General features: G+C 38.7%; 1 protein-coding gene across 1 annotated transcript in view; it reads right to left on the bottom strand.

Annotated features, from left to right (window-relative positions):
* Positions 1 to 1,094: 1,094 nt before the first annotated feature.
* LOC145406135 (integrin alpha-PS2-like) overlaps positions 1,095 to 20,394 on the bottom strand; it is a 311,238-nt gene continuing 291,938 nt past the window's right edge. Inside the window, exons 19-25 of the mRNA XM_080277360.1 lie at positions 19,578 to 19,753; positions 19,032 to 19,123; positions 14,102 to 14,539; positions 13,029 to 13,148; positions 8,026 to 8,112; positions 7,704 to 7,844; positions 1,095 to 1,232 (exon numbers count right to left, since the gene is read on the bottom strand). Coding sequence (XP_080133486.1) covers positions 1,095 to 1,232; positions 7,704 to 7,844; positions 8,026 to 8,112; positions 13,029 to 13,148; positions 14,102 to 14,539; positions 19,032 to 19,123; positions 19,578 to 19,753 — 1,192 coding nt within the window. The remainder of the gene's footprint in view (positions 1,233 to 7,703; positions 7,845 to 8,025; positions 8,113 to 13,028; positions 13,149 to 14,101; positions 14,540 to 19,031; positions 19,124 to 19,577; positions 19,754 to 20,394) is intronic.

The raw sequence follows: 20,394 nt of genomic DNA, 5'->3' as shown, positions 1-20,394 counted from the left end.
TATACTGTTAATCTCTTAATACAGTTCAGCATTCCAGATGAAGAGATGGTAAATTGAACCAATTTAGAGTAAAAGGAGTATAGTTATTTTGTGCTGATGGAAAGACATAACTTCTCACGGAATCAATCAAAACCTCAGCATGAAGAAATAAATAATTTAGCTCACTGTGTTAAGGCACCGTGTTGTGCTTGAAAGGCCATGTACAAATCCACTCATTCCCCACAAGTGACCCTTCTTTTTTGTCCTTAATAGTAGTCGACTCATCCTTTCAATCCAATGATGCATTTTCTTTATACTGTACTTTGTTCTTGCTATCACCAGACAGTTTTATTCAACTTACAACAGACGTCAAGTAAAAAGGGGGTGAACAAAGGACGTAACTCCTACCATTCAAGAGGTTTCTCCAAAGCTGAATAAAATCATGTGGTGGCAGCAGTGATAGGATACAAAATACATCATTGGACTGAAGTCGTTCATTCATCAATTCTGTGGCTGAAGTCGTGAAGAATTGCTTTCAGCCATCTTCAACACAGTACAGTATATCCTTCAGTTAACAGTTTAGTACACACAGCCATGTTAGTGACTGAAGTGAAAATGTAATTGTTCAACATCTCAAAGTTTCCCTCTACTGACAGTATTTATACTGGCTTTGTGAAAATTACCCAGAACAGTTTTCTCACTTCTTTCCTTTCTGTTCTTGAACCTTTCACTAACATCATTAAGTGGCTGCTTGATACTGCAACTGTGGTGTCTGTATTTGAGAGTGTGTGTAATACTATTCAGGAGGTGAGGCTTGGTTGATGGGAGACAATTACAGTATTCCACAACACTGCCCTTCATCCAATGTTCATTAATTCCTCTAGTTACGAACATACCGTATTTCAAAGCAAATTCACAGCAAAATATCTGGTCATCACTAGCCATAGCACCTCTTGTTATCACTCACCTTCCTTTATTTTCTTCCCACTTCAATCCCTGATAGAATAGCAACATAACACTGTAAGTTAGGTGACTGTTAAATATCTATTTCGCAATATACTTTTTTTTTTTTTTTTGTATTTTACATTTACTTACTTCTACCTTCCTTCCATTCCTCACAATGCCTGGTCCCCTGGGTGAAATTTGTGATTGTAGCCATTGTTGTAGGGGGGAGCAGATGGGTTTAGGGGGTGGGCTGCCTCATCCTGCCTTGCCTGATGCTCTGCCGGACGGTTTCGCTTGAAGTATCCACACTGAGGGGAAAATTAATGTTGAATGATTTGGAATAAAAAAATGGATAAACAGAATATAGGACACAGCAAAGAAATCTTCTTTTCACACCACAGCAAAATTCAGGAATGTACAAAAACTATGCAGAATACTTGAAAGACTAAGATACAGGATATGATATAGTACAGCAAGTCCTTGTTATAAACACAGCAAATTCTTTTTTAATAACTCTACAGTAAATTACAAGAATGTTGCCTACTACTAATGTTCCACTGCTACTTATAAAGCTGATTTAGCACTTTTTTTCTCTTATTAACAGTGTCATAATGGTTGGGTGAAAAAAAATTGCAATATTCTAATTTATAATAAGGACTGTTTGTGACGATGTTATGAGAACACACATAAATTTTTGGTTGTCTAGAGCAATGCATGCTATGTAATGGATATGTGTAAGTTAAAGGACTATAAGAGTTAGCACAAAAGTAACATTATAAAGTATACAGTATTAAGTAATGGATGGTGTTGATAATGTATGTCAGAAAAAGATATTAGCAGTTGCATGTTCACTAAACATTATCCCTCCCACTTTGAATCATTTTTTTTTTTTAATCACAAAAGATCCCTCTTAGCGAAGGGGATGATGAAGGTTATAAATACTGTCATCCATCTAGTTTTAAAAATTGCTCCTAGGCTGAAGGCACTCCAATCGGACTGAGCCGGTGCAGGTTTATATCCTAGGGGTGACTGGGGTCTCTTGCTCATGTAATGCCACTCAGCGATGAGTGAAGCTGGTCGCTCTCATCGTAAATGTCAGGACCAACTTGCCTAGCCCCGGGCTCCTACGCTCCTCATGGGGCAACACAGGATTATGCTGATTGATTGACTGATTGATCCTGGGGTGAACAGGATCATCAGGAGAGAGAGAGAGAGAGAGAGAGAGAGAGAGAGAGAGAGAGAGTCATCATAGTGAGAAGGATGATCCTTTCAATCCAATGACATACACCATTAGACACTTTTATTAAACTTATAACAGATCTCTAGCAGTGAAAGGGTAAGTGAGAGCTACATCTACCTCTTCTTGTCTGGAAAGTCTCACCAAAGCTGAATAAAATTGCTTGGTTGTCAAGTAGCAATATTTTAATAACTATAAAATACATCAACAGCATGAAATGGTAATGAATGGAACAACGGAAAGGGAACAGTACAATATAAGAAGACATGAAAAAGGCAGTACTGTAGTGTAAAGTATTAATGTTACAAATAATCAATAATCTAACAATGTTTGTGAGGTAATGAAAAATGGGATTTATTCATGAAACTGCAATGGATGAAAGGCACAGTTCTGAGTACAGCATTTAGCCAAGTTTATGGTAAAAGCTCTATGTCCAGTCTGCTTGAAACCTGGGCTATGTAAGACAACAACAATATCGGATAATATATTATGTAAATACAATACTTACCAAATTATGGTCCTTATCTCCTTTCCATGCTAGCTGCTAATAAATCTCTGGAATTCTATTTTTTCCTTATCATTTTTCAAGTACTGTACAGTTATAAACAGCATAATTAATCTGCATGAATCACTGATAAACCATTACATCATAAACACCGAACAATACCTGAACACCAAGAAAATAAAATAGTGCCGTGGCAAATGACGGATAACCCACAGCAACAGAAATTATCAGAGGTGAATGCAAGCTGAAGCAGTTTTTAACAACTACAATAGTGTATAATACGAAATTTTACCAACCACTGTGGTAATATAAATCTATGTCATGTATGGAAATGCTGTACAGCTGTATAAGAATTTTTTATGGCAAAAAGTATGGAGATCATGTAAAAAGTTATGTTTCAATGAAATTTTAAAACTTATAAGTTCTCTTAAACTGAGCAGTAAACACAGCTTTAATGTTGCACTACCACAAGACAGCACACACAGCAAGCTAAAATGTGACACAGTACAGATCTTCCTCAATTAAATGATGTATGGCTAGTGTGCTTTTCACAATAAAAGAAAGTTACTGACTTAGGAAGGCTCTTCCTGGAAATGCAATCCATTCAATGCTAAACAGTGAGGGGGGTATATGTGGTAATAATTTGAGAGGAAAATCTTTCATGTTTCAAAACAACCTTCAAGTTAAGCCATTTTCACTTAAAATGGCAGTTTCTAACAACATAATTGCCATGTTAAGTAAGGAATTGCTATACATTACCCATTTTAATACAGTGATGGCTATATTTTACTCTGGTTGCCACTACATAATTTCATCATCTTAGGAAAGACTCCTTAGGCTGGTGGCATTAGATGCAACCCCCACTAATTCTTTAATACAAAGACAACTTTCATATTTCATTCTGGCTGCTGTCAGACAATTAATTCTGCTTTGCAAAGATCCCTCAAACTGACAGGGTTAAGTGTAAACACACACACACACACACACACACACACACACACACACACACACACACACACACACACACACACACACATCTCACAAGTACACCTGTAAAGTCCTCGGAGCACTTCAAACACTGTGGGAGAAATAGACAGCTGCTACAGGTAGGAAGTATAAATTCTGCAGAGAAAGTTTTTCAGCAAAGTAAAAAGAAACATGCAGGATAAAAAACAATTATAATTTAAACATGCAAGATACACACATGTACATCTGCAATGGTGCAAGCCTAAGCATGCACACACAAACGTACATATGTAGTGAGGGGAAGAAGAAGGTATTGATAGTTTAGGACGAAGCAGACTTGGCCCTTTTCCTTCTGAAGAAACCGAGCTGAAAGTATGAGACAGGAGGGGAAGTGCTAACATGTGAAAAAATTTAAGTTTAGAAAACCATCAAGATATAACACATGAAGTGAGGAAATTCACTCAACAATAACAACCTTTCAAGTTATGAGAATTTCAGCATTACATTATGAGTACATTAGCACTAAGTATTAGAAGACTACATGTATTATCATTACAGTATGAGAATAGTAAATACAGTACAAAAATATGAACATGGTTTAATGTGGAATGGTAATTAAAATGAACTAGACAGTTTACAGCAGTCAAAAGTGGAGCATCATGTGTCAAAAAGAAAATCAGCAAATGAAAAATTTATCTGGCATGAGATCTAAATAACTATGACTGACTGAGTCAGTTACTGTTTACACACAATGCTAAAGCAATACCACTTATGGACCCACAACGGCAAGATTTTGCTCTCCACTGATATGGTGGACACAATGTTGCACCATGTTGAATTTTTGTAACCATGCTTTCCTCAACCTGCAGCAGCACTAGGAAAGGTAAAATATGATGGCTAATGGCTGTATACATTCAGTAGTGCAAGCAACATTGATGGATACTGCATTTTTCTGGGTGTCAAAATCCCAACTCTTTCACTGTGACTGCTGCTACATTGCTGAGTACTCCTGTCATCCTCCACCACTGTACTGTATAAGTACTGCTGTGACTGGCTTGAATATGAACAAGGAAATACTAGAACTTATTCACATATGACATGGTCCTCACTTCCAATCAGTAACCCTAAGGGACAAACTGAGATGTGAAGGTTTATTACATTCATGTTTCTCCAGGCTTGCCATCTGCAGAACATAAGATCATCATCCTTTTTACCTGGATGGATCTTCCATCTGATTTAACCTGCCTTCTTATTCTTTTCATATTTATGGTTATGGATACTGGGTGTCTTTAAATAAGATCATTACCAACAAAAATATTCAGGGTCACCTACTACGCAAACTTAGCAGGAAGTGTGACTGGACTACTTGACGAAATGGTGACATAAAAAAAATCTATGTGAGAACAAACAGAGGGTGGTTCTCAAGTGAATGGAATTATGGATTTCTTGGCTCTCATCATTCAGCCACTCCATGTGTTCTTCCTGGACTGCAGCTGAATGTCCTCCATCAAAACATACAGTACATTGGAGAATTAATTACAGGTCTATAATCAAATGTTTCTGTCCAGCTGATCTTTCCAGGGGAGATTATAAATTATAAACACTTTCCCCTCACGTATGTAGCACATTTTTTTGTCTGCCTCTTCCAACTACCTCCCTCTCATAAATCTTCCCTCATGTATGCCCTACATCTTCTTGATCTACCATTAATTCCAACCACACAACTCCATTGTAATCTTCCTCATATACTCTACCCACCATATTATTAGTGTACATCACCTGCCAACCACCCCAACCACTGACCAAAATAACAATACAACATCTCAGGTGTCTTGGACCTACAGCCCATCCCAGAGGAATTAGTCAGCTATCTTTGTGCTGTAGGTCTGGTCAGCTACAGCTGATCATGAGGTTATTTAACAACCTGCCACAGAACAATTTTAGCCCCTGGAATGTGACAAACACATACATAACCTTGACTGGGTGCATTCATATCCTTGTGAACTCTTCAACTTTTGAGGAAACTGACAGTAGACTTATTAAGATGTTTCTTACTACATGTCTGATGGTCAAGTGGTACAAGGCACTAGCTGTAATGAAGGTCATATACATATGTATCATGCTGAGTCCTCACTAGATGGCTTAAAGACTTTAATTCATAACATGCCATCAGGATTAGAGATTAGTCTACTACACTTAAAAGATCTGGACTTAACTATGTTTAAATGATCTGGAGTACATCTCGTAAAGGCTAATATGGGAGTAACTAACTCTGCTGCAATGCTTATTTGTAACCAGGTAAGCTACAAAACAATCTTTCTTCATATTTTGATATATACTGTTCTAAGGATATGTGTTAGTTCCCCCATTCTACCATTTTTTATACACTCTCAACCACAGTTAATGTACTTCTGCCACAACCCCCCTGCTATCTGCCATAAATTTCATCCTCAAACAAAATTATCTTTATTCCATCCTTGCCTTGCCTTCTGACATTTCTTCCTACATCCTCTATCTATTCCTTTTTTTATCTCTCTGCAATTTTTACATTTCCAATCCACTTTAAGCATGGAACAAGACAAGAAGGGAGTGGGACAGCATTTCCACTCCTCTTCAGTCTTTCATCTTTTCCCTAATTCTGCTCTATTCCCTCTATCCTTCAGTATCCTCTTTTACATCCCTAACATTATCACCCAAAACATGTTCCCCACAATAAAATTTGGAGTAGGCAGGTTCCAGAAACATTATACAGTAAAGGAAAACAAATAATGGGAACTATGATCAGGGCCCTGTACGTATTTTTATTCATTCATTATCCAAAATGTTCTCTCTCTCTCTCTCTCTCCCAGACAATATCCAGCATCCTATAACCTAATCCAATTATCCATTTTTCAGCTCTTCTTACTCTTTTAAAACATAGTCTCCTATGACTTCGCTAATTTCCATTTACCTGTTACCTCCATATCCTTATCCTATCCATGCTACACTTGACCCTATGACTAAGTGATGTCTCTTACTATCTAGAATGTGCAGCCTCATTACTTTTATTCAAATTAGGAATGCCCTCTCATTTGGATGGAGTAAACAAAGGCTATGTCTAACTTCTGTTCAAAAAGTCTCTCCTAAGCTGAATCATACTGTCTGGAGGTAGTGGGAATGAACAATACTTTTTTTTTAAACTCTAATATTGCCTAGATTTTCATCCTGTAGTAGCTTATTTCATGTAGCCTAATGGCAGAAAAATCTTGTATCAAAGTGATGTCCTTTGTCGTTTATTCTTGCTGCTACCACAACACAATTTATTCAACTTAGTAAAGGCCCCTCACAATAACATTTCTATTTTTTTTCTGAAGGGGGGGGGAGCATTTCTAACTCATCCAGTTCAAAAAGTCACTTCTGAGCTGAATGAAACTGTCTTGAGAGAACATGAATAATGTAAAAAGTACATCATCAGCTTTAAGCATCCAAGGTTGGATTTATGTTAGGGAGAAAATTTAAAGATCCAGTAGTCCACAATCAAACACAAACAGAGCTGATTCCCAGCATCCCGCAACACTAACACTCAATATATGTAGATCACAGTATGCCATGGAATCATTCAGAACTTGAGTGTAGATATTAGATGTATTTTCATGACATACTGGTGGACCTTATGAAAGAGAGTACAGTGATGCCAGATTTATTCAAATCCTCCATTTCATTCTCTGCAACAGCCTAGACCAAACACACAACCATACAATCACCAGCTCTTCTCTCTCTCCTTTGATCCTACTGTTGCTGCAGCCTCTGTTTTTCAATTCCTCCTGCTTATCATTAAAGTTTTTACCTCACTTTCCCCTCTTTCCTCCTTATTCTCCATTTACTCCTCTTTCTTCCTTGCTTTTCACCATCCCTCTCTTTCTTTCTTATTACTCACTTACTCCTCTTCTTCTTTACCCCTGACTTTCCATCTTTCTGCTTACTCCTCACTTACAGCTCTTTCTCCTTTACTCCCACTTCCCTCATTCTTCCCTACTCCTTATTTATTATTCTATCTTCCTTACTACTCACTTCCCCCCTCTTTTCACTTACCTTCCACAAGATGAGGATAATGATGAGAAGGATGAGGATGCCTGCCAGTACAGCAAGGAGTATAACCCACCAGGGGATTGCTGGGGCCTCATCAAGGGACTTGGCGGGGGAGCATGGTGTAGAAACATCCAGCGTCTTCACCTGTGCAGTACACACATCAACAGCTACTGTATATTATTAAAGCAGTTGTTGCTTTACATATAGAAATTCAATCTTATACAGCTTTCGCTGCTAAAATTCAATCTTTTCACACATAGATATTAACAACATGCACTATATGATTCACAGAGGATTCATGAAACAATATAATCTTTGCACTAACCGGAACTATTTCTGGGTTGATACCATGAGGAAGGGAGGTGATGCGCGCCACCATCTTGCTTGTGATGCTGACGTCTGAGAGGTGGTACTGCAGTAGCAACAGCAACAGGGAGTGAGTGGATGGTAAGAAAAAATATATATATGCAAGTAACAGGTTGAGCAGAACAAGCCTGAAAGCTTCATTTAAAGCCAGCATTGAGCGATGTTAGAAGCTGGAGGCAAAGTAGTGAAAAAATATTAACCCTTCACTGTGATGACATCTTTTATATATTTGCTGGTTCCAGATTATTTCATTCAGCTCAAGGCACTTTTAAAATTAAAAGAATTGGACACTACCTTCATTAACCCCTCTGATATTAAAGCACTCTCCTATACTGAATAATGTTGTCTGATAGAAGCAAAAGCCTAATAAATACAACATCCTCAAAATACAGCAGTTAAGCAAAGTAAGGCACTATATTTTCAACTCTTTCATTTATAAAGCCACAGATTACCGTACAGTATTCAGTTTACAAAAGTATTTAGAATCTAAATAAATAAAAATCATGAACATCATGAAAATTAGCATACAGTATTAGATTTATGGGCATATCTCCTATTAGTAACTTGAAAGTTTACAGAAGCACTTAACAGGATCCCCAAGTAAAGTTACCATCAGTTTTGATGCTGACTGCTTATCAGAGCTTCTCTGAAGGCTGATTCCAGGAGACACTCAACATGCAACAGTGTCTTCATCTAAAGTTGCATTTTTTTTATCTTTCTCTCTCAATTTAGCAACAATGTGCAGAATAAAAAAACTATCAATTGTCTAACATCTTTTCTTAAACTGTCTGCAGTATATCAACTGAACATTCCATAAAATTATGATCTCAGAAATACATACAACCTTCGCCAGATGTATATGCAGTTAAAACCCTTGTCTCTCTGGGTGTTGGAAGAGTTAATGGAAAACTGTACTTTTCAACCATTGCACTAGACACTGCCCATTTGATAGTAATATTTTTCTTAATGACTTGTCCAAATTTCAGTGATCTGACTATCCACCTATTATTTCACTGTCTCTTCTCCCCTCATATCTCCCTGTATATTCTCCTCCCAACTATCTGCTCTCTCATCTTTCCCAGTAACACCTGTCACAGTGGACTGATTTACAAAGTGGAAAGTTTAAGGGCTGTGAGGTTCTGAATTTTTACCCTTCTAAGTTTATGCCAGGTTGAATACAGTATCCACTGTATTCTATACAACAACTCAACATCAGCTTCTGCAGTCCACCCATCTCTATGAAACACTCCCACTGAATGACAGTAGTTTTCTGTCACACTGAACAGCCACGTGATGCAATGTTTGAAAAGTAAGTTCTTGGAAATGCATGAACACGCTGTAAGTCCATTCATACTTGCTCCTCAAACTGGTAAAAAGTTCACCAGAAACACATACTAAATAGTCTACTTTTAAAAATTGTTGAATCATAATTATCCAAAACATCAATCCTGCTTAATTTCTATTTTCATTTTACAGGTATTAAAGAAGCTATTCTACAAAAATAAAACTTAATACAGTACAGTATAATAAATCCTTGTACAGGTACATGAACTGTAGGACAAAAGTTCTGCACTTATAAAGTTTGCCATTAAATACATTAATAAAATACAGGCAGTCCTCACACAGCATGTAGCATGTGTGCAGACAAACTGCTACATTAAACTAAACAATTTTGCATACTAATATGCTGCTTGCTCATGGCCAAGGGGCAATAACTATGAAAAACACTCATTACAGATTTAATACATTCCATGGGTAATTTTTAGGCAAATATCAATGTTGATTTATTTCCAATGAAATAATGCAAAAGTGCCACGTAACATAACATTACGTGAGGAGTACCTGTAATGGTATGGTAAAAGGAGTATTGTACCAGTAAATCAAAAGACCCTTTGAAGTCAAGACATGTTTACAAACTGTTGGGTGGAAATTATGCATCACTTAATTGGTAATATGATTATTTCATTCTCCTGTATGGCTCTGGTAACTGAAAACAAAATTTCTGAAGATGACAACTGCATGAAGTACCATTAATGAAAGTACTGAAGTTCACAACAAGACTACAGTATAGTACAAAATAAGATTAATGTCTTTAATTGCTATACAGCATGACCTTCAAACAGCTGTCAATTCATTCGCTCTCCTCCCGAACCCTTGAAGCATTCAGCTGAGCAAAAATTTAGCCATGAGACTGATGATTCTGAATAAGACAATATCAAAATTGCATCTGTTAATGGTAAGTCCCCACAACAGCAACTACCAAACTAAGCAAGGGCCACAGTTATCCAAAGACAACTAGCGTTATCATTACGCAGTTATTATATCAATGTTATCATACAATACCCGAAGACGCACCATGTCAGGGTCCTGCAAAAAAGCAAACATTAAAGGTGCTGAGAAAAGTGTAATACTAAATAAATGTATTTATTGACACACTGGTGGCCAAAGTAACTGCACATCCAAGAAAAAGGACAATCATCCTTTTCATCAACATCATCATAGTTATCACTCTAACCCATTTGCCACAGAGATACTGAAGCAAGAAGGATCCCAATATAGGAAAAGTAAAGCATGAAGGTAAATCTGTCAAGAGTGTCCAGTGAAATGGGCCACACATTTATTCACTTGGCATTCAAGTCCCTGAAATTCTCAATTCCACCTCACAGGCATACACCTTCCACACTGAATGCATTAATATGTAAGTGTTATTAATGTCACATTGTTAAGTCCGGTAATTGTACAATCAGATGGAATGCCAACTGTCCTCATCACCACACAGTCAATGGTTTTGGCTTTGACTGAACAAAATAGTAACTGTAATTCTGTTTGTTCACTGACCTACAGTACATGGTTTCCTTGGATTTCTCAAAAACATATGCTTTCATACAGCTTTAGCCCAACTTAATTAAAATCCAGTATTCCAAATTACATTCAAATATCACATATAATGCTCCTCCTCCTCTTCAATCCACCTCTATACTATACACTTATTTAGTAACACATTTCCCCCCATCCCATAATCTGCCTCCAATCAATATATTGTACTTCCACAACATTCACAGTTTCCACTTCATTTCCTTGTGTCTGATTCTGTTAGGAGGCATAAAAGGGGCCTATTATTTATACACAAATGTTCCAGTCAATCTTTCTTCTTCTGCCAAATATACCAGTACAGTATTCTAGAGGCATGAAGCAAAAATCAGAGCAACAATCATGTGTCTTGCAAACAACCACATGTTTGAGTTTCTACAGGGTGAACAGAGGTCTTGTGATTATGTACTAAAGGCATAGGCTGCTAATATGGCTCTGAAAGTTCTGAACTACAGCACATTTCATTAAACTCCCATTAACCCGAGAATGCTATGAAAAAGGGGACAGTGAAAACAAATCTATAGTCCCTGACTACAATGTTCGACAACTAAGGGCTGTTGTTTGATAAAATGAAGATCCTAAATTTAACTGTGATTCTTGATTAATTAACACACCAACAGAGAGAATATTTTGCTGAACTGAAGATATATACTACTGGACTGTCCTCCAATAAAATACTATTACATTTGGCCATGTGGAGAGGATGAAGGGTGAAAGACTGACGAAGAGAGTGTATGTGAGTGAGGTGGAGGGGAGAAGAGGGAGGGGGAGGCCGAGGATGAGATGGAGGGATGGGGTGGAGAGGTATAAGAGAGAGGGGGGTATGAGTTGGGAGCAGGGCAGTGAAATGGCAGGGGACAGGGCGACTTGGAGGCGATTTGTTTGTGGTCACCCCAAACGGGATTGAGGCGTCTGGCAATAGATAGATAGATAGACGTAAGGGGTCAACAGAATAGCATGGAATGATTCTACTGAGAGACAGTATTGTACTTTTGAATATGTGTACATATAATGACACTATTATGTACTACGATATCCCTTCCATATGCTGTATTCTTATGGACAGCTGTTTATGCACAAAAAAATTTACCACATAATGGATATTACTTATACATAATATGTCATCCCATCTCCCAAACCAAGAGTACGAATGATTCTTGTAGTGACGCTAGCTACCATTAAACAAGCCACTGTATACCTTATGTACAATACAGTACTCTCATTTCCCCTCAACCTGCCTTGTTCTTCTTACTAACTCACTGTGTCCTGGTAGTCTGGTGGTCAGCATGTCCATTTGAAGTGAATCTCGCATAGGTTCAATCCTCAGTAGGTAACTAGATTTTTTTTTTTTTTTTAATCATATAATGTGATAGGTGAGGATTACCATTACCCACTTACTCAATATAGTGCTGCCCTAGGTGACACTACACTGAGTTACAATCCAAACAGTCTCTTGTATCCCAGCAATTCATTTATTACACTGGGTGGTAATAATATAACCAAATTATACCAAGTGATCTGGTGGGTTAAGGTGCTCCAACCAGATGGAGCCCACAAGGGTTTACATCTGAAGGTTGGCTGAGGTTTACTGCTCACATAACACATCAGAGATGAATGAGGCTGGTCATCCCTGCCTTAAATGTCAGGAATGAGTAGCCTAGCCCTGGGTCCCTAATTCCTGATGGGGTAGAAAAGGATTGGATGATGCATGAATGGTAATACCAGCAAGGTGAGTATGCTGGTCATATAGTCTTATCTGTACTGAGTTACAGTAACCTAGCATCGGACCCCTCCACCTCAAAGGCAGCATTAATGCTATATCTGTTATATTTTCTATCCCTTAGTCCTCTACCCATTCCCTTCAGTTCATCTCCTCCAGGTTCCATCCCTACACATTGTCATTATACATCGCCATTTTAATGTTTGTTTTTGCTACAACGTCCAAAGAAATTTATGGAAAACTGCCCATCAGTGTTCCACTGGTACCTATACAGCAAATTTTCCAGCTTCAGCCAATTTAAAGTGCTAGTCACATGGAAAGTTGCAATATTTTGGAACAAATCCCTGACTGCTGGCATCGCTTTTCCTTACCTCAGCAAGTGTTGTCAGGACCACACGAGATCGAATGTAAAAGTGCACAACATCGTCCTCATTTAGCTGGTTGACCTTGCAGCGGATCTTGGTGCAAATGGTGGACCCACAGTTATTGATCTGAGGAATAAAAGGAGTTGTGGTGATGCTCTGAACGTTGCAGTGATGCTTTGGGAGTAGTGGTGATGTGTGAGATGCACTGCTGATGGGGGAGTCGTGATATGTAGGGAGATAACTACTGGTGATATGTGAGTTCTGGTGATGCTTGAGGTATTGTGAGGATGTCAGGAAAGCTGTAATGTGTGCAGAGTTACCTGTAGTAAAATGTGGGCATTTTCATATGGAGAGTAAACTGTGGTAATATGTGAGGAGCTGTGAAGTCTGGGGAGTTGTGATGAAGCCCCATGAGCAATAACGATATGATGGAAGTTGTGGCAATGTTTTATTGGTTGTGACAATGTGAGGGAAGTTGTTATGTGCAGTGAGTTCAATGTGGTGAGATATGTGTGTTGTGGCATGTAAGGAGTTGAGTGTGGTGACATATGGTATATGAAGTGATATGTGGGTGTTGTGATGGTGTGTGGTATGTTAAAACAGCATGTGAGGCACAGTGACAAGTTGCAGAGCTTGGCAATCAGTTGCTGGGGGTCATCACCAAGTATGATCAGTTGTGATATCTTTCAAGCTGACTGACAGCACAATATTTTGGTTACCATCAGGCATTCCTATTCAGCTGGGGAGCTGCTTCAAATTCAAGGAAATTTTCATTAACTATCCAAACTTATTCACAAAAACAGTTGGCAGTTTATTCTGGCTACCACCAGATGATACTGTGCAGCATAAGAGCAGTGTCTGGGCCTCACACTAAGTTGTCATAGACTCTGATGTATTGTGAGCTATTAAGAGCAGTGAAAAGCTCTAATTTCCACTATATAACCTGGTAAAATATACATATAATAACAGACAAAACCAGCTGCAGCATTTTGTATTTGCAAATTTTATTATTACAATGATTACTGTAACACATTTTATATACACCGTACAAGTATAGTATATCATATTACAAGACTCACCAGCTCTTCCCATTTCCCTTCTGCTTGTCTTGTTCTTCTTACTAATTCATTTTGTCCTGAAGAGGAGGAGGAGGAGGAGGAAGATGACCGGGAGGATGAAGAGGAAGAGTGGCCTTTGGAAGAGGATGATGAAGAAGTGAATTTCCTTGTGGAGGATGAGGATGAGGTATATGAGTAATTACCACCTCTGTCACCAGCAGAGGAATAGTATTTGGTCTCTGACTCCTCATAGTAACGCGAGCCTCCTCCCCTCTGTGTGTGGCTCCCCTTCCCCTCCACCACCACACCTCCTCCACTGGCACTGCCTCCTGCCACTGCTCCACCTTCAGCCACTGTTTCACTCTCTATCACAACTGTTTCACCTCCTCTTGTAGCTGTTTCACCTTCTGACTCGCCATGGATATTAAGCAGCTTCAGTCTCACAGATTCTTCATTTAACTGAAAAGTTAAATTAATTAGAAATTATCAGGACTTAAAATGAAAGCTATGTGAACATGTTATGGTGTATGAACTAAAGACAAGAGGGTACTAAATTTAAAGTAGAACAATCTTGACACTCACTAATTATGAGCCCACTTTCGTTTTATTGTCAATCACACAGTGCCTACAATGCCAACTTTCAGAGGGTTATCAGAAGAGTATCACTAGTGCGGTAAAATGGCAAGCAAAATCTGATTAACACTGGGATTGGTATTGGAAGGGAAAAATTATCCAATATGCGGAATCATATTGGAATCAGTTGAGTAACAATGAAAAATAAATACATCATTCAGTTTACCCAATGACACTACACTCTTATAAGTCTTCTAGCACTCTACCCTTCAGATGTGAAACAAGGCTGGGATAATGATTATTTTCCAAAAATATGGCCATATCCCACATTCTATTCACTGCCTTAAATAGCAAAATCATCATCATCATCATCATCATCCAGACCTCCTTTCCCACCCTAGGGCTGGGTGAGGAGTAGCAATGTCCAAGCAGCCAAAAATTTGTCCAGTCCAATGGGCCACACTTCCATTCACTCATCATTCAAGCCCCCGGAATCCTGGCTCTATCGGATACGCCAAACATTCGCCATGTTTTGCAGATTCACATAAATGAAACCGATAGAGTCAATCCAGATGCTACCACATTAAAAAGGGATGCCAAATCCCTGACCATGGACTTTTCCTCACAACATTCATCGAGCCAGCTCGATCTCTTGTCAGTTCCCTAGCCTCACTGACTTCCAAACCTCTCCTCCTCACACTCATCCACCATATCTCTCCACCTTCTCCTTGGCCTACCTCAACTCCTCCCTCCTTCAAATTCACTCAGATATACCTTTTTCATCATTCTATTGTTATCCATTCTCTCCACATTTCTTCGATTCTGATGTCCACAGACTTCCTCACTCCACATCTTTCACGAATCATATTATTTCGTATCCTATCCACCCTCTATACTCCACATTCATTCCTCAGCAGTCCCATCTCCACTGCTCTTACTCTTGACTTTTCATTTTCATGGCACTCCATAGTCTCACATCCATATGTTAAAGCTGGCACTAATACTCCTTCATGTAAGCCTCGTGCAGCTGCAACACTCAAGCCTCCGTCTCTTATCAGGGCCTTCATTGCATCAGCTACTTTTCTTCCTTGTGTCACTCTACTTTCCACTTCTTTTGCACATATTCCTCTCTTTTCTATCACTGTATCCAGGTACTTGAACTTTCTCACAAATTCCAGTCTCCATTCACTGTAACATCGCACTGGGAGACAACTTCTCTCTCAATAACGATCACTTTACTCTTTTCTGCATTTACTCTCAAGGCACAACATTCACAGACATCAGCGACACTGCACTAGCCTACCAAGTTCTTGTCTGGTAATTGCAAGTAGTACTGCATCATCAGCATACAACAAATTTGAGATATTCCATCCATCACCATTCATTACCAATGCCATACCCCTCTCCATTACTTGTGTTTTTACTTCTCTCATCACCCCATCCATATATATATTGAACAACCATGGGGACATCACACAATCTTGTCACACGTCCACACCGATCGTGAACCATTCACTTAGATGCCCATTAATCCTTACACATGCTTCACTACCATCATAAAAACTCTTGATGGCACCTAGCAGCTTACCATCTACACCGTACATGTGCAGAACTTCCCATAATCCTTTTCTGTCCACTTTGTTGTATGCTTTTTCCAGATCCATGAGTGCCATAAACACCTTATGATCCTTCTCACAAGCCTTCTCTGCTATTTGTCTCACTGCAAATATTTGATCCACACACCATCAGCCACTCCTAAAGCCACCCTGTTCATCACTCACTAGGACTTCTGATATCTTTCTTACTTTCTCTATAATAATTCTTCCATACACCTTCCCTGCAACACTCAATAAACTTATGCCACGATAATTCCTGCACTCATTTCGATCACCTTTATTTTTGTACAGAGGTACAATCACAGCCTTTTTCCACTCTGCTGGCACAGTTCCACTCATCCATGCTTTCTTATATATCTCCAACAAGCACTTCATTCCACTCTCTCCATTATACTTAATCATCTCTGCATACGCCTTATCAAGCCCAGCGGCTTTCCCATTTTCCAGCCGCTTCACAGCACTCTTAACCTGTGCGAGTGTCACGTCTCCTGCCACTGCATTCCTTGTCTGCACATCCCCCAAACCAATCATGTTTACAGCCTCTCTGCTCTCTCTACTCCCATTCATCAGGCTTTCAAAATATTCATTCCATCTGGTCCTTACTTCATCCCCATGGGTTAATAATCTACCACCTACATCCTTCACACCATCACATTTCTTTCTGCTTTCACTTCTACATTTCTGCACCTCTTTCCAAAATAACTTCCTATTTTCAGAGTAGTTTGCATTAGTGTTTCTTCCTAGATCATCATTTACCTCCTTCTTTCTCCTCTTCACCAGTCTCTTTACATGCATCTTGCTCTCAAATATTCAGTTCTTATTTCAACTGAACCCCTGTCCTGTAACCACTTTAGCCTTTTCCTCCTCTTTTCCTCCACTGCTCTCTTAACCTCATCATCCCACCATACCGTACCTTTCTTCTTTGTTGTTACTCTTGCCACACCACACACCGCCTTTGCATTTCTAACTAAGCAATCTCTACATGCATTTCACAGGCTGTCCAGATACATTTCATTCCAATTCAGTGGTTCTAACTCCTCCCCTACTTTGGTCCCGTATTCATCTGCCATTCCTTTGATCCTCAACTATCAGTCTTTTGCCCTGACTGCTCCTCTTTCTCCTGGTCCACCTCACTCCTCTCAGCTTGATCTTGCATACCACAATCATATGATCTGACAGACACATCCACAGACCAAAATGCGTGAACTAAAACAGAATATTTACACCCTATTATATGTGCCATCACTTTGGTAAGAATGTAACTTGGCACATAAAAATTACCTTAGCAGTAGAGTTCTACACTGAAATATCACAATTCCTATAGTTTTTTTATTCACATTTTCTTTTTAAGAAGGCTACAAAGGGATTACAGTACAGTACTATACCTTTATAATTAAAGGGTTATTACGATATAGTACATCAATACTAAAAAGTAATGTCTTCACTGCTGGCCAAATAATGGAAAACATAACATAAAGCATATAAACTTCGATGCTCCCCTAAAACTACCTAACACAGAGTCATTAGATAAACAGTAAACGCTCAACATTTTAACTTCTAAAAATGAAGCCAGATCTTGACAATTAACAGTATATGAAACATAATATACATACACTGTCAAAATGCCTTATCAATTATTATATCCAGTATAATATAAACTGAATCCAAAGGCATCATCTGTACAAAAGAATTATGTATTTTCATAAAGGTACTGTATTAAACTACTATAGTAAGCAGTGAATTTAATCATATAATCATTAAAATGGATGGTAACCATATAACCAAATTATGGCACCTGGTGGTTTAGTGGGTAATTACAGCACTCCAATCGGATTAAGCCGGTGAAGGTTTATATCCAAGGGTGGTTGGGGTTATTGCTCATGTAATGCCACTCAGAGATGAGTAAGGCTGGTCATTCTCATCTTGAATGTCTGGACCAAATTGCCTAGCCCCAGGCTTCTAAGCTTCTCATGGGGCAACGTAAAATTGGATGATGGAAGGATGGATCATTAAAATATACATTCTGCCCAACTTACTGATGGGATAAAAAAAGCTCAATATCCACTTCTGCACTAAAATCAAGCACTATTACACTAAACTCTGTAGTATGAGACCTTGATATTAAAAGACATCTTAAACCTAAGGATATTAAAAGACATCTTAAACCTACAGGACTTTCTTATCTAATTTCAGACTCAGTCCAGTATAATCAGAAGTCTAGAGTAACCTATGTTTAACCAAAGCTGAAGTTACTGAACAGAATACCATAAATGCATAATATTACTATACAGTATATGTTACTGTGTTGATGATCAGATTAGTGATGATGAAAATGATGCAGTTTTTACACCATGCACTGTACAACACTCCTGTCTTAAGGGGCTCAGGTATTGCCCTACTCTATTTATTTGACACTGTCTGGATATGCAACACTGTGCAACTAGATACCTTTCCCAGTATCAACTAATGACTCTTGAGTGGGACAGTATGCTTTACCATTCAGTCAATGTGTGCTTTAAACCATTAAACCACTGCATATTTTACCTTACCATATCCCAGATCTACCTGACTGTGCTTGCATTTTTTGCAAAATATATCACACTGAATTATAAAATAAAAGCTTATTTATATTAGAGCTTTCTTTTTATCAGACTGACTCTCCTCCATCAGGAAATGTTTATCCTTGTTTCAGAATATTAATAACCTAGTTTCAGATTATTAATAACCTGAGTGATAAAGCAGGTTATAATACAAACACTTACCTGGAGACCAAGTGGGTTGACATCAGGTACAACTTCACACTGGGCAGGGCCAGTGATGTAGGGTTGTTCCAGCAGGTACAACAAGTAGTTATCTGAGGGAAAGACATCAACTGAGACAAAAAACAAAATGCAAGGATGGGAAAGGAGAGGTAATATGAAGCCAAAGACAGACCAGATGATTTAGGAAAATGGGAGATGTAAAATTATAGACAATGAGTTGAACAGCATTGAGTGAGGCTATGGAGAAGTACAGCCAAAAAGGGTGAGATAAAGTGTGATATTCCTGTGAATTTCGGAGGACTATCTTACCTAAACATTTGGTATATCAATATATGCTATCTTTTTTTTATGTCTTTGCAACTGAGTTCATTGTAAATAACATAAAGATTTACTGCATACAGTTTCACTGCTGCTACATGTAAAGCTGATCAGTCTGTTCCCCAAACTTAGTGACGGTTATACAGAAAAAGCTGAGATACTTTGGAATGCATCAACAACATAAACGAATAGCCTAGTGTATCAAACATAATTACAATAGCCACTCACCACTCAGTGTCTTGGTAGGCCAAAGTATAACAACCTCAGTTTCAAGTATAGGTGAGGGCCCATTGTTTGAAATACCATAGACGTGGGTGATCTCAGGGCCCAAGTGTTCCTCATGTTGATAGTCAGATGTTCGATACAGCGTTTGGTTGTACTGGATGTTCTCTGGCATGGAGGACCTGTGGAGGAGAAGAGCGACTGAGTACAAAGGAAAAAAGAAGATGATAAGCAGTGTGGGAAAAGATGGGTGAATGAGTATGTAACAATAGAGAAGATTATATGAGGGCTAGAGGAAAGATGAGTACATGAGTAAGGATGAAAAGGGATGATGATGAGGGGTGGGGGAAACATGGGTGAATAAGTAGGCAGGAAAAGAGAACAAGGTGAGTGGGGTGGGGGGAAAGATGGGTGGAAGATAGCTAGAAAAAGAGATGATGGTAAGAGGGATGAATGTATAACAAGCAAATGAGATGCTAGTGAGAAAGAGTGAGAGGTTGCAATCTCCGGCTCATGTGTTTCTTGTAAGTGTAGTCAAGACATTCAGTACAGCATGCAGTTGTACTGTTTGTTCTCAAGCATGGAAGATCTGTGGGAGAATGATGAATGAATGAGAAGGAAGGGAAAGGGAAGATGAGAACTTGTGAGGGAGGGATAGCTGAATGAGAAGGAAACTGGAAGAAAATGCATATATGAGTTAGTGGCTGAAGAGATGTGTGACTGAATAAGGGTAGAAAATAAAGAGGAGTGTAATGATGAAAGGTAAAAAAATGAAGGGCACCAACAAATTAAGGGCAAAGGACAGGGATGAAAGGAGTGAAAG

The sequence above is a fragment of the Coenobita brevimanus genome, chromosome 1 (assembly GCF_032717465.1).
Source record: "Coenobita brevimanus isolate Jiangsu-jjx chromosome 1, ASM3271746v2, whole genome shotgun sequence".
In the NCBI taxonomy this organism is placed as follows: Eukaryota; Metazoa; Arthropoda; class Malacostraca; order Decapoda; family Coenobitidae; genus Coenobita; species Coenobita brevimanus.
The sequence above is the reverse complement of the archived record's forward strand: the minus strand, read 5'-3'. Positions and strand labels throughout refer to the sequence as shown.